The sequence below is a fragment of the Blennius ocellaris genome (assembly GCF_963422515.1).
Source record: "Blennius ocellaris genome assembly, chromosome: 6".
Taxonomy (NCBI): domain Eukaryota; kingdom Metazoa; phylum Chordata; class Actinopteri; order Blenniiformes; family Blenniidae; genus Blennius; species Blennius ocellaris.
Genome location: NC_137655.1, coordinates 806,585 through 819,791, shown reverse-complemented (window position 1 = coordinate 819,791; position 13,207 = coordinate 806,585). Strand labels below are relative to the sequence as shown.

Below are 13,207 nucleotides of genomic sequence, written 5' to 3'. Positions count from 1 at the left end.
GTACTGCATGTTACCCAGCAGAAAGTACTCCATGTTACCCAGCAGAAAGTACTCCATGTTACCCAGTAGAAAGTACTCCATGTTACCCAGCAGAAAGTACTCCATGTTACCCATTAGAAAGTACTCCATGTTACCCAGCAGAAAGTACTCCATGTTACCCAGTAGAAAGTACTCCATGTTACCCAGCAGAAAGTACTCCATGTTACCCATTAGAAAGTACTCCATGTTACCCATTAGAAAGTACTCCATGTTACCCAACAGAAAGTACTCCATGTTGCCCAACAGAAAGTACTCCATGTTGCCCAGCAGAAAGTACTCCATGTTGCCCAGCAGAAAGTACTCCATGTTACCCATTAGAAAGTACTCCATGTTACCCATTAGAAAGTACTCCATGCTACTCCACAAAACGTCTCAGAAATACAATGCGCTGCGCCACGAAGTACATCAAAATGCAAAATACTCCTGCGGTCTTCCAAAAGTACTAAAAAAGTACTCCAAGACAAAGTTCACTGCAAAATAATCAAAACGGTAAAACACGAGATCCAGAACTACTCACAAAGCACCACACAAAGTATTCCAAAAAGTACTCCAGAAATACTATCAGTTTGATCGTTAATTAATTAATTAATACAGAAAGAAATCAACAAAACTCTCAATATTTCTAAGTATGTCTTGATGACACCACTTTTTAAAATAAACAAAAAATGTGTAATATTTCTAACAGGTCAAATAAATATTTTCTCAATATTTCTATTTTATTCTTTTGAAATTACTTTGTTTGTTTTACATTTTACTAATGACTCCTGAATTCATGTAATTGTTTAATTAATGAATCAACAAATATTGTATTACAATTATATATGACGATAAAATGATAACATGTTCTCAATAAATTATTATATTTAAAAAGCAATTAAACAAATCATTTAAAACAACTAAATACATTTATATTTTACATTGGTTCTCTATCTATCTATCTATCTATCTATCTATCTATCTATCGTTCTATCGTTCTATCTATCTAATAAAAATATATATAAAAGCTATTTTTTATTTGTTTTCTTTAAGAAGTTTTGTTTGTTGTACTTCATAATATATAATTTCAGCTTTAATCTGGCGGGTGTTAAAATCACACACACACACACACACACACACACACACACACACACACACACACACACACACACACACACACATCAGAAATTAATATTGATAAAAAAAAAAAAAACTTCTATAAGTCAGTTTTCCTGAAACTGAAAGATTTACCTTCTGTTTTTGTTTTGTTTTTTTACTCAGGCACGCTGTGGACAGGCCGCCGACGTGATGACGTACAATACGTGCGACCAGGCCCCGCACGTCAGACTGTTTGGGACTGCCGCAGCCAGTCCTGCCGGGGGTTGTTTGGAGGACACTCGATCATGTCTCTGCGGGTCTTCCGCCGGCTCGTGCCGCGCGGAGCGGCGGCTCTGGGAGCGGAGCGTCCGGTCCAGAAGGTGAGGGCAGCGGGGACCGTCCGGGCTCTGGTCCCGGGCGACGGCGCGGCTCCGCAAGGACGAGCTAACCGCTCACCGCTAGCAGCGGAGCTAACCGCTAGCAGCGGAGCTCACCTGGCAGTGACAGCGATCTTGGCCGGAGTCTGTCACTTTTATCACAAAGTCAAGGTGTAAACATGTTGATTCTACATGTTTTGATAAGTTACCACAGACTAGTCGCTGGTTGTTGACATGAAACCGCCACAGACCCGATAACGATCCCAAAACCAGCAGATCTGAGTCACATCGGATTATTAATCTGATTAAAACCTTATATTTACATCAAAATCCTGAAGAGACGGAATGTCTTCAAACCATCGCCAGAGTTTTTCTCTCTATTTGAAAAACCTGCTAATAAAGTTCAAACTGAAGACCAGAGAGGATTAGGAATCACCTGATATTGATCATTAAATGATCTGTGCAGGACCAGAGAACCAGAACCAGGTTGATTAGAACCCATCATCTTATCAGGGTCGGTCTGGGTCGGACCAGGTCGGTCTGGGTCGGTCCGGGCCGGTCTGGGTCGGACCGGGTCGGTCCGGGCCGGACCAGGTCAGTCAGAGCAGTCTTGTCGTCCTGCAGGCCGGCGTCCACGTCAGCGCGGCGGCGCGGTTGCAGTACGGCTGGCTGGCGTACGTCCTGGGAGAGAGGACGACGCCGCGCCTGAAGCGTCACAGCAAAATCATCTCGGTGGACGGAAACCTGGCGTCGGGGAAGGGGGCGCTGGCCCAGGAGCTGGCCCACAAGCTGGGTGAGGGCCGGGGCGTGGGCGGGGCCTGGGAGTGTGGGCGGGGTCTGGGAGAGTGGGCGGGGTCTGGGGGTGTGGGCGGGGTCTGGGGGTGTGAGCGGGGTCTGGGAGTGTGGGCGGAGCCTGGGAGTGTGGGCGGGGTCTGGGAGTGTGGGCGTGGTCTGGGAGTGTGGGCGGGGTCTGGGAGTGTGGGCGGAGCCTGGGAGTGTGGGAGGGGTCTGGGAGTGTGGGCGGAGCCTGGGCGTGTGGGCGGGGTCTGGGAGTGTGGGAGGAGCCTGGGGTGTGGGTGGAGCCTGGGGTGTGGGTGGAGCCTGGGAGTGTGGGCGGAGCTTGGGAGTGTGGGCGGAGCCTGGGAGTGTGGGAGGGGTCTGGGAGTGTGGGCGGAGCCTGGGAGTGTGGGCGGGGTCTGGGAGTGTGGGCGGGGTCTGGGAGTGTGGGCGGGGTCTGGGAGTGTGGGCGGAGCCTGGGCGTGTGGGCGGGGTCTGGGCGTGTGGGCGGGGTCTGGGCGTGTGGGCGGGGTCTGGGAGTGTGGGAGGAGCCTGGGGTGTGGGTGGAGCCTGGGGTGTGGGTGGAGCCTGGGAGTGTGGGCGGAGCCTGGGAGTGTGGGCGGAGTCTGGGAGTGTGGGCGGGGCCTGGGAGTGTGGGCGGGGCCTGGGAGTGTGGGCGGAGCCTGGGAGTGTGGGCGGAGCCTGGGAGTGTGGGTGTATGTTGACGGGCCTGTGCCCTGCAGGGATGCTCTACATGCCCGAGGCCGACAGCTTCTACCTGGACCGGATGAACGGCGAGAAGCAGCCGCTGCCCGCTAGCTTCAGCGGGATGTGCAGCCTGGAGAAGTTCTACCTGGAGCCCAACGCCGCCGACGGCAACAGTTACCGCCTGCAGCTGTGGATGTACCAGATGAGGCTGCTGCAGTACTCCGACGCCCTGCAGCACCTGCTCACCACAGGTAGGGGGCCGGCGGCCGGCCCGCTAGTGCCGGACTCCCGCTAGCGCTGGACTCTGGCTAGCGCCGGACTCCCGCTAGCGCCGGACTCCCGCTAGCGCTGGACTCTGGCTAGCGCCGGACTCCCGCTAGCGCCGGACTCCCGCTAGCGCCGGACTCCCGCTAGCGCCGGACTCCCGCTAGCGCCGGACTCCCGCTAGCGCCGGACTCCCGCTAGCGCCGGACTCCGGCTAGCGCCAGACTCCCGCTAGCGCCGGACTCCCGCTAGCGCCAGACTCCCGCTAGCGCCGGACTCTGGCTAGCGCCGGACTCCCGCTAGCGCCGGACTCCCGCTAGCGCCAGACTCCCACTAGCGCCGGACTCCCGCTAGAGAAACTCTCGTTAAACGAGTCACAACGAGTCCATACGACCAGGATTCCAGGTGAAAACAGAAAACGTTTGCAGTGTTTTTTCTCCGTTTCCATGACAACGGAGGCCGGAGTCACTCGGACCACGTTCACACGGACCTGGGTTTTTAGAAAAACGTATTTCCTCTCAGCGGGTTGAGGCCTGCAGGGGGCGGCCAGGCCTGCAGGGGGCGGCGTCTCACCCTCTACTTCTTTGATCTGCCACTTTTAACTTCTACTCACAATTAATTCACACTTTCGGAATCAATTTGTTTTATTTTTAGATTTTTTTTTTTTTGCTGAGAAGTTTAACATTAAAAAACAACTTTAATTTTAGAAATCAATAATTTTTGCGATTGTGTTTTATTTTTTACTGAACTTTGACGTCTGTAGAAGACAAATTGTGAAAATGTTGTTAAACGATCACTTTTAACTCTTCAGGCTTGGAAGTTTGTGAAAAATCTTCATGTGAATATTTTGCTTGTTTAACACAAAGTAGCAATTCTTATAGATCCACATGATCACAGGTGAGCTGATCACGTGATCCACTGAAGGTTTAGCAGCCTGGTGGCTGACGGACTCCCTCTAGTGGTGGCAAGGTTGCATTACAGTTCAAGAGATATTAGAAACCTTCACATTAAAAGTACCGTATTTTCTGCCCTTAAAGGCACCAGATTATAAGGCACATGGAATAGACCAGTGGTCATAACCTTTATAGCTCAAAGCCATTAGGTTACATTTTCCACTGATTCTAACACCCAGAGAGGTGCACACGCTTTATTTTGATAGTCCTACCTGCAGCCTATGCCAGGAGGACACTACACACAAAACCTTCTTCACTGCTGGTTGACAACTTACAACTACCGGTAATAAACTAAACTACATGAACTAAGCAACAAATACACAACACAACACAATTATTACCGACACCACAAACCAAATAGAACCCCCAATAATTGCATTTAAAACACCACAAACAGCTGCAATGAATTATGGGAGTTTCTATCGGCTGCACTGGAGGAGCTCAGGATGTCCCATCATGCCTTGCAGCGACAAATTCATGTTTTGTGTTGTTGGAGGTTATTGTGGGTTGTTGTTGGGCTTGGTGTTGTGTTGATTGTGTTTATGTGTTTTTGTTCCCCAGTTTAGGGAGTAATTATTTCATCTAGTTTATTTTGGTTTGTTAGAATGTTGGTGTGCAACCATGAGTGATGAAGGTGTTGTGTGGAGTGTCGTCCGCTCTGAAAATCCGGTTGCAAAGTTAGTTGTCAAAATAAAAGCTTCTAGTTGTTCAGCTGTCAAATAGCAGCCTGGAGTAGAGCAATTCTTCCATATATAAGGCGCACTGGCAGCTTTTGAGAAAATTTGAGGTATTTAGGTGCCTTATAGTACGGAAAATACGGTAATAAAAGTTGAAATGAAATGATTAAAAGTATATAAAAGCAGTTTAAAAGCCGACGACCACGGATCATTGCAGCGATTTATTACTGAAAGTTGTTGGTTTGTGATCAAATGGTGGATTTATAACATTTATTTATTTTAATTTGTGACGTAGAATAGAGGATGACTGGGTGGTTGATTGTTGCGGTGTCCCCCCGGGTGTCTTCCAGGACAGGGTGTGGTCCTGGAGCGCTCGCCCTTCAGCGACATGGTCTTCCTGGACGCCATGTCCAAGCTGGGCTACGTCAGGAAGGAGTGTGAGTCTCAACGCCGCCGCCGCCGCCAGCAGGGTGTGTGTGGGTAGAAACACTGTGTGTGTGTGTGTGTGTGTGTGTGTGTGTGTGTGTGTGTGTGTGTGTGTGTGTGTGTGTGTGTGTGTGTGTGTGTGTGTGTGTGTGTGTGTGTGTGTGTGTGTGTGTGTGTGTGTGTGTGTGTGTGTGTGTGTGTGTGAGCAGGCGTGCAGCACTACCAGGAGGTGAAGGCTCTGAGCATCACAGAGTTCCTCCCCCCTCACCTGGTCGTCTACCTGGACGTTCCTGCTGAGGACGTCCAGAAGAAGCTGAAGCAGAGCAGCAAGGTGCGGGACGGAGACACTGACACTCGTGTCTCACGTCTGGACGTCTCATTGATCTCAACGCCTCTGATCCACAGTCCTTCCTCCACAACGTCCCGCTGTCCTACCTGAAGAGCATCGAGGACAGTTACAAGAAGACCTTCCTGCCTCAGATCAGGTGAGACGTCCTCCAGTTGTGTCCTGGTACGTCCTCCAGTTGTGTCCTGGTACGTCCCCCAGTTGTGTCCTGGTACGTCCTCCAGTTGTGTCCTGGTACGTCCCCCAGTTGTGTCCTGGTACGTCCTCCAGTTGTGTCCTGGTACGTCCTCCAGTTGTGTCCTGGTACGTCCTTGTACGTCCTCCAGTTGTGTCCTGGTACGTCCTCTAGTTGTGTCCTGGTACGTCCTCCAGTTGTGTCCTGGTACGTCCTCCAGTTGTGTCCTGGTACGTCCTCTAGTTGTGTCCTGGTACGTCCTCCAGTTGTGTCCTGGTACGTCCTTGTACGCCCTCTAGTTGTGTCCTGGTACGTCCTCTAGTTGTGTCCTGGTACGTCCTCCAGTTGTGTCCTGGTACGTCCTTGTATGTCCTCTAGTTGTGTCCTGGTACGTCCTCTAGTTGTGTCCTGGTACGTCCTCTAGTTGTGTCCTGGTACGTCCTGGTACGTCCTCCAGTTGTGTCCTGGTACGTCCTCCAGTTGTGTCCTGGTACGTCCTCCAGTTGTGTCCTGGTACGTCCTGGTACGTCCTCCAGTTGTGTCCTGGTACGTCCTCCAGTTGTGTCCTGGTACGTCCTCCAGTTGTGTCCTGGTACGTCCTCCAGTTGTGTCCTGCTTCGTCCAGAAGACAAACTGTAACCAAACGTTCATGTGACCTTGAAGCCTCCAGTGTGCTTCCCTCAGCCGCCACCAGGGGGCGACGGACTCTCTGGCTCTGGTTCTTATCAGTTCAACTAAAATGTCCTTGTTTGTGTCCAGTGAGACATCGGAGGTGTTGACGTACGACGGGACTCAGGATGTGGAGAAGGTGAGACACTGTGGTCTTCTCCGCCCAGACTCTGTCCTGCAGGACAGCGTCCCCCCCCCTCCCCCCCGTGGTCCTCACGTGTCCCCCATGTGTCCAGGTGGCGGAGGACATCGAGTACCTGAAGTTTGACAAGGGCCCCTGGTTGGAGCAGGACGACGTGACCTTCCATCACATGAGGATGCTGTGAGTCCACCTTGTCCTCTGGTCCACGCCGGGACCTCAGACGCTCCGTCTCACGTCTGTCCTCTCCGTCCCGCAGCGTGGAGGACAAGCAGGCGGTGGCCAGTCTTCCGTCCATCCCCAAGTTCCTGCCAGAGATCACCATCGGGGCGCACGAGTACGACGCCACGTACTACGCTTACCGATCGGTACGGCACCGCTGGAGTTCTACTCTACTACCATGTTCTAGAACTGTCCTGGGCCGTGCTCTAGAACTGTCCTGGGTTATGTTCTAGAACTGTCCTGGGCCGTGCTCTAGAACTGCCCTGGGTTATGTTCTAGAACTGTCCTGGTTGTGTTCTAGAACTGTCCTGGGTTATGTTCTAGAACTGTCCTGGGCCGTGCTCTAGAACTGTCCTGGGTTATGTTCTAGAACTGTCCTGGTTGTGTTCTAGAACTGTCCTGGGTTATGTTCTAGAACTGTCCTGGGCCGTGCTCTAGAACTGTCCTGGACCGTGCTCTAGAACTGTCCTGGATTTTGTTCTAGAACTGTCCTGGATTTTGTTCTAGAACTGTCCTGGATTTTGTTTTAGAACTGTCCTGGATTTTGTTCTAGAACTGTCCTGGTTTGTGTTCTAGAACTGTCCTGGATTGTGTTCTAGAACTGTCCTGGTTTATGTTCTAGAACTGTCCTGGTTTATGTTCTAGAACTGTCCTGGTTTATGTTCTAGAACTGTCCTGGGTTATGTTCTAGAACTGTCCTGGGTTATGTTCTGGAACTGTCCCGGTTTGTGTTCTGGAACTGTCCTGGATTGTATTCTGGAACTGTCCTGGATTATGTTCTAGAACATCTGTTCTACAATGTGAATGTTCTGGAACAAGTTTGTTCTACAGTGTGTGTTTGTTCTGGAAATACTTTAGAATCTGTGTTCTAGAATTAGTTCTAATTTGTGTGTTCAAGAATTAGTCCTAGTTTGTGTTCAAAAATTAGTCCTAGTTTGTGGGTTCTAGAATTAGTTCTAGTTTGTGGGTTCTAGAATCAGTTCTAGTTTGTGGGTTCTAGAATCAGTTCTAGTTTGCGGGTTCTAGAATCAGTTCTAGTTTGTGGGTTCCTAGAATCAGTTCTAGTTTGTGGGTTCTAGAATCAGTTCTAGTATGTGGGTTCTAGAGTTAGCTCTAGTTTGTGGGTTCTAGAAATAGTTCTAGTTTGTGGGTTCTAGAATTAGTTCTAGTTTGTGTTTCAGAATTGCCTCTAGTATATCTTCTAGAACTAGCTCTAGTTTGTGGGTTCTAGAATTAGTTCTAGTATATGTTCTACAATTAGTTCTAGTTTGTGGGTTATAGAATTAGTTCTAATTTGTGGGTTATAGAATTAGTTCTAGTTTGAGTGTTCTAGAATTAGTTCTCGTATGTGTTCTAGAATTAGTTCTAGTTTGTGTTCTAGAATTAGTTCTCGTATGTGTTCTAGAATTAGTTCTAGTTTGTGTTCTAGAATTAGTTCTGGTATGTGTTCTAGAATCAGTTCTAGTTTGAGTGTTCTAGAATGTGTTCTAGAATTCGTTGTGTTCATTGCTATGTCGAGAAGCGGAATGGTTCAGGAACTTGTTCTGGAATCAGGTGTTTTGTTTTGCGCTCTAGAATTCCTTCTAGAACTCGTCTGGGTTCCAGAGGGAGAACCTGTGGTTCTGGTGGGAACCAATGTTCCTTTACAGGCTGTAAACAACAAGGTGGTGAGAACTGGAGGAACTAAAGATGGAGGACGTTCCACTAGAAACAGATTCTAGATTCGTGGTTCCTGTCCAGAGAACCGGATGTTCTCCTGAGCAGACGGAGAACCTGCTCCTGCAGCTGATCTCAGGTCTGGACTTTGTGTTTCAGCTCCCGGGGAAGAAGTACGCTCCGGGGTACAACGCCGACGTGGGAGACAAGCTCATCTGGCTGAAGTAGCTTCGTCCTGGTCCTGGTCCTGGTCCTGGTCCTGGTCCTGGTCCTGGTCCTGGTCCTGGTCCTGGTCCTGGTCCTGGTCCTGGTCCTGGTCCTGGACGCTCGTCTTCACTTGTACATCAGAAATAATGTTTGTGTTTAAAATGAATAAAGTTTGGAAAAAGAAACGCTTCTGTGACGTGGGCGGAGCCTATTGTGGGTAGCCTGTGTGTGGGCGGAGTCTATTGTGGGTAGCCTGTGTGTGGGCGGAGCCTATTGTGGGTAGCCTGTGTGTGGGCAGAGTCTATTGTGGGTAGCCTGTGTGTGGGCGGAGTCTATTGTGGGTAGCCTGTGTGTGGGCGGAGCCTATCGTGGGTAGCCTCTGTGTGGGCGGAGTCTATTGTGGGTAGCCTCTGTTTTTTTTTTGTTTTTTTGTTTTTTTTTTTTTATTATTTTTAAATACTTTACAGTCATTCCAATTTGCTGTTATAGAGAAAATAGAAAAGCCCAACATATCCACATGAGCAAGCAGGTGTGTTTGTGACTGTGGAAAGAAAAACTCCTCCAACAAGGAGAAACTTTGTAGAAACCAGACTCAGAGGTGGAGGAATTCTGTGGACCGGTTGGGGTGAGAGGATAGAGGAGAGGAGAGGAGAGGAGAGGAGAGGAGAGACAGAGAAAGGCTTGGTGAAACAAAATAAATACACAAAATACAAAATACCTACAATACCCTTGTTAGTGCCACATACAATTGTTTTTTTTTTTTTTTTTTTTCTTTTTGATAATACATTAACCACAGTGATCTAAATATTTTCCAACTGCCATGAGATTAAGACCAGCCTGAGCAACAACAGAGCAAAAGACCTAAATAATGACAACAATTATAACAAAAGCAAAAAGCAAAAGGACATAGAACAAAAATAAATAAATAAAACAAACAAACAAACACAACAACAACAAAAGCAAACAACAACTTGGTTTTGATAATTAACAGAACAATCTCGTCAATGAGGAGTGGGAGTGTGTGTGTGTGTGTGTGTGTGTGTGTGTGTGTGTGTGTGTGTGTGTGTGTGTGTGTGTGTGTGTGTGTGTGTGTGTGTGTGTGTGTGTGTGTGTGTGTGTGGTTTGTCCTCTGTTATCAACAGCTACATTTATTAAACTAACGAGTCAGAGCATCTAACTCAGGAAGTTTATTCTTTAAGTCTCATAAATGAATCGTTATTTATTAATGCTTTTATTTGACTAAACTTTAATGAGGTTTTTAACAATAGAAATATGAAAGTGTGAGTGAAATCAACGTGAAACTTTTCTGAAACAAACAAAGCGTTTTCACTTGAAACGTGTCCCTGGAGGCCGAGGCTCCGCCCACAACGGTGTTTTAAAAAAAAAGAGTTTCCAGAGGAGGAATTAGAAAACGTTGCCTTGACTTTGAAGTGTTGAACGATGATGTCATGGCCCCGCCTCTCCACCTATAGCCCCGCCTCCCTCTCGTACATCATCAGCACCACCAACATGGCGACTCCCTGCTCCAGGTGGAGCTGCTGGAGCTTTAATAAGGTCACATGATGGCGTTCTCTGGTTCTACGTCTTCTCTGGTTCTGCTGGACTACCTACATCGCTATCTATGGCGTTACAGCGTTACGTACGGCGTTATAGCGTTACGTACGGCGTTACAGCGTTACGTACGGCGTTACAGCGTTACGTGCGGCGTTACAGCGTTACGTGCGGCGTTACAGCGTTACGTACGGCGTTGCAGCGTTACGTACGGCGTTACAGCGTTACGTACGGCGTTACAGCGTTACGTACAGCGTTACGTACGGCGTTACAGCGTTGCGTACGGCGTTACAGCGTTACGTACGGCGTTACAGCGTTACGTACGGCGTTACAGCGTTACGTGCGGCGTTACAGCGTTGCGTACGGCGTTACAGCGTTACGTACGGCGTTACAGCGTTACGTACAGCGTTACGTACGGCGTTACAGCGTTGCGTACGGCGTTACAGCGTTACGTACGGCGTTACAGCGTTACGTGCGGCGTTACAGCGTTACGTACGGCGTTGCAGCGTTACGTACGGCGTTACAGTGTTACGTACGGCGTTACAGCGTTACGTACAGCGTTACGTACGGCGTTACAGCGTTGCGTACGGCGTTACAGCGTTACGTACGGCGTTACAGCGTTACGTACGGCGTTACAGCGTTACGTGCGGCGTTACAGCGTTGCGTACGGCGTTACAGCGTTACGTACGGCGTTACAGCGTTACGTACAGCGTTACGTACGGCGTTACAGCGTTGCGTACGGCGTTACAGCGTTACGTACGGCGTTACAGCGTTACGTGCGGCGTTACAGCGTTACGTACGGCGTTGCAGCGTTACGTACGGCGTTGCAGCGTTACGTACGGCGTTACAGCGTTACGTACGGCGTTACAGCGTTACGTACGGCGTTACAGCGTTACGTACAGCGTTACGTACGGCGTTACAGCGTTGCGTACGGCGTTACAGCGTTACGTACGGCGTTACAGCGTTACGTACGGCGTTACAGCGTTACGTACGGCGTTACAGCGTTACGTACAGCGTTACGTACGGCGTTACAGCGTTGCGTACGGCGTTACAGCGTTACGTACGGCGTTACAGCGTTACGTACGGCGTTACAGCGTTACGTGCGGCGTTACAGCGTTGCGTACGGCGTTACAGCGTTACGTACGGCGTTACAGCGTTACGTACAGCGATACGTACGGCGTTACAGCGTTGCGTACGGCGTTACAGCGTTACGTACGGCGTTACAGCGTTACGTGCGGCGTTACAGCGTTGCGTACGGCGTTACAGCGTTGCGTACGGCGTTACAGCGTTACGTGCGGCGTTACAGCGTTGCGTACGGCGTTACAGCGTTGCGTACGGCGTTACAGCGTTACGTACGGCGTTACAGCGTTACGTGCGGCGTTACAGCGTTGCGTACGGCGTTACAGCGTTGCGTACGGCGTTACAGCGTTACGTGCGGCGTTACAGCGTTACGTGCGGCGTTACAGCGTTACGTGCGGCGTTACAGCGTTACGTACGGCGTTACAGCGTTGCGTACGGCGTTACAGCGTTGCGTACGGCGTTACAGCGTTACGTACGGCGTTACAGCGTTACGTACGGCGTTACAGCGTTACGTACGGCGCTACAGCGTTACGTACGGCGTTACAGCGTTACGGCGCCACCTACAGGCTTGACAGATGAACGACACCACGTTCAGTAGTTTCCGCGGTGACGGGAAACTTGTCAAGAGCGACGGAGAAAGAAGAACGTTCTGGTGGAACGTTTGTTTTTTAAACTTTTCGCGGTGAAACTTTTCATCAGGAAACTTTTGTCTTCTAGTGTTTGATAACGTTGGACTGTTACATGAAAACCAACGCTTTTAATTTGTATTTTGGTGTTTTGACTGAACAGGTTGCATCAGATTTGTATGTGTGTGTGTGTGTGTGTGTGTGTGTGTGTGTGTGTGTGTGTGTGTGTGTGTGTGTGTGTGTGTGTGTGTGTGTGTGTGTGTGTGTGTGTGTGTGTGTGTGTGTTTGTAGACGTTGCATCATGTTGTTTTGCGTCTCCGACGACAAAACTGTGACTCTGATGAAACCAGGTGTGAAAACTCATCAGTCTGCTGATCACCTCCCCCGAGTGTGTGTGTGTGTGTGTGTGTGTGTGTGTGTGTGTGTGTGTGTGTGTGTGTGTGTGTGTGTGTGTGTGTGTGTGTGTGTGTGTGTGTGTGTGTGTGTGTGTGTGTGTGTGTGTGTGTGTGTGTGTGTTCATGAATCAACAACACATTTGTAAGAAATAAAGTTTAAAGTTGTGAAGAAGAAACCAACATCCAGTCGATCAAACCTTCCAGTAAAATAACGACATAACGTTAAAACGACTCCAGCCTGAACATGACGACTTTGATGATCAAAGCTTTGATCACTTTTATCCGAGCGTTTCTCCTTTATATCTGTGAAAACAACAAGTCAACAGAAGATCGTCTGAAACGACGCCTGCGGGCTGGTTTACATCCAAACCAGCTCTCAGGAAGTGAAGTTGTCGTCTGTGCAGCAGGAAACTTCAAGTCTTCAAGTTAAACTTTAAAATCTCCGTTTGAGATCAAACTAAAACAAGGTTGAAAACTCCAAATGATCCCTGAGGTCTAAAATAAAGAGAGTCAATCCTGGCAAGTGTCCAACAGTTTGTAGTAAAACTCACCTGGACCGTCTGGTCACCCTGAACCTGTCTGACCTTCACATGACCCAGGTACCGGTACCGATACTGCCGATACTGCACGCAGTATTGGTACTGCATGCAGTATTGCAGTACCGGTGCCGATACTGCACGCAGTATTGGTACGGCCTGCAGTATCGCAGTACCGGTACCGGTACTGCACGCAGTATCTGTACCGATACTGCGTGCAGTATCGCAGTACCGGTACCGGTACTGCACGCAGTATCTGTACCGATACTGCGTGCAGTATTGCAGTACCGATACTGCATGCAGTATCTGT

The 13,207-nt window shown here is 49.2% G+C and overlaps 1 protein-coding gene across 1 annotated transcript; it reads left to right on the top strand.

Annotated features, from left to right (window-relative positions):
* Positions 1 to 1,349: 1,349 nt before the first annotated feature.
* ndufa10 (NADH:ubiquinone oxidoreductase subunit A10) lies at positions 1,350 to 8,894 on the top strand. Its single transcript, XM_080497857.1, has 10 exons — positions 1,350 to 1,493; positions 2,115 to 2,283; positions 3,011 to 3,226; positions 5,220 to 5,306; positions 5,505 to 5,626; positions 5,701 to 5,780; positions 6,576 to 6,624; positions 6,722 to 6,807; positions 6,884 to 6,992; positions 8,662 to 8,894. Exons 1-10 carry the CDS (start codon positions 1,419 to 1,421, stop codon positions 8,728 to 8,730), a joined length of 1,062 nt encoding a protein of 353 aa, XP_080353983.1. The 5' UTR covers positions 1,350 to 1,418; the 3' UTR covers positions 8,731 to 8,894.
* The last annotated feature ends 4,313 nt before the right edge of the window (positions 8,895 to 13,207 follow it).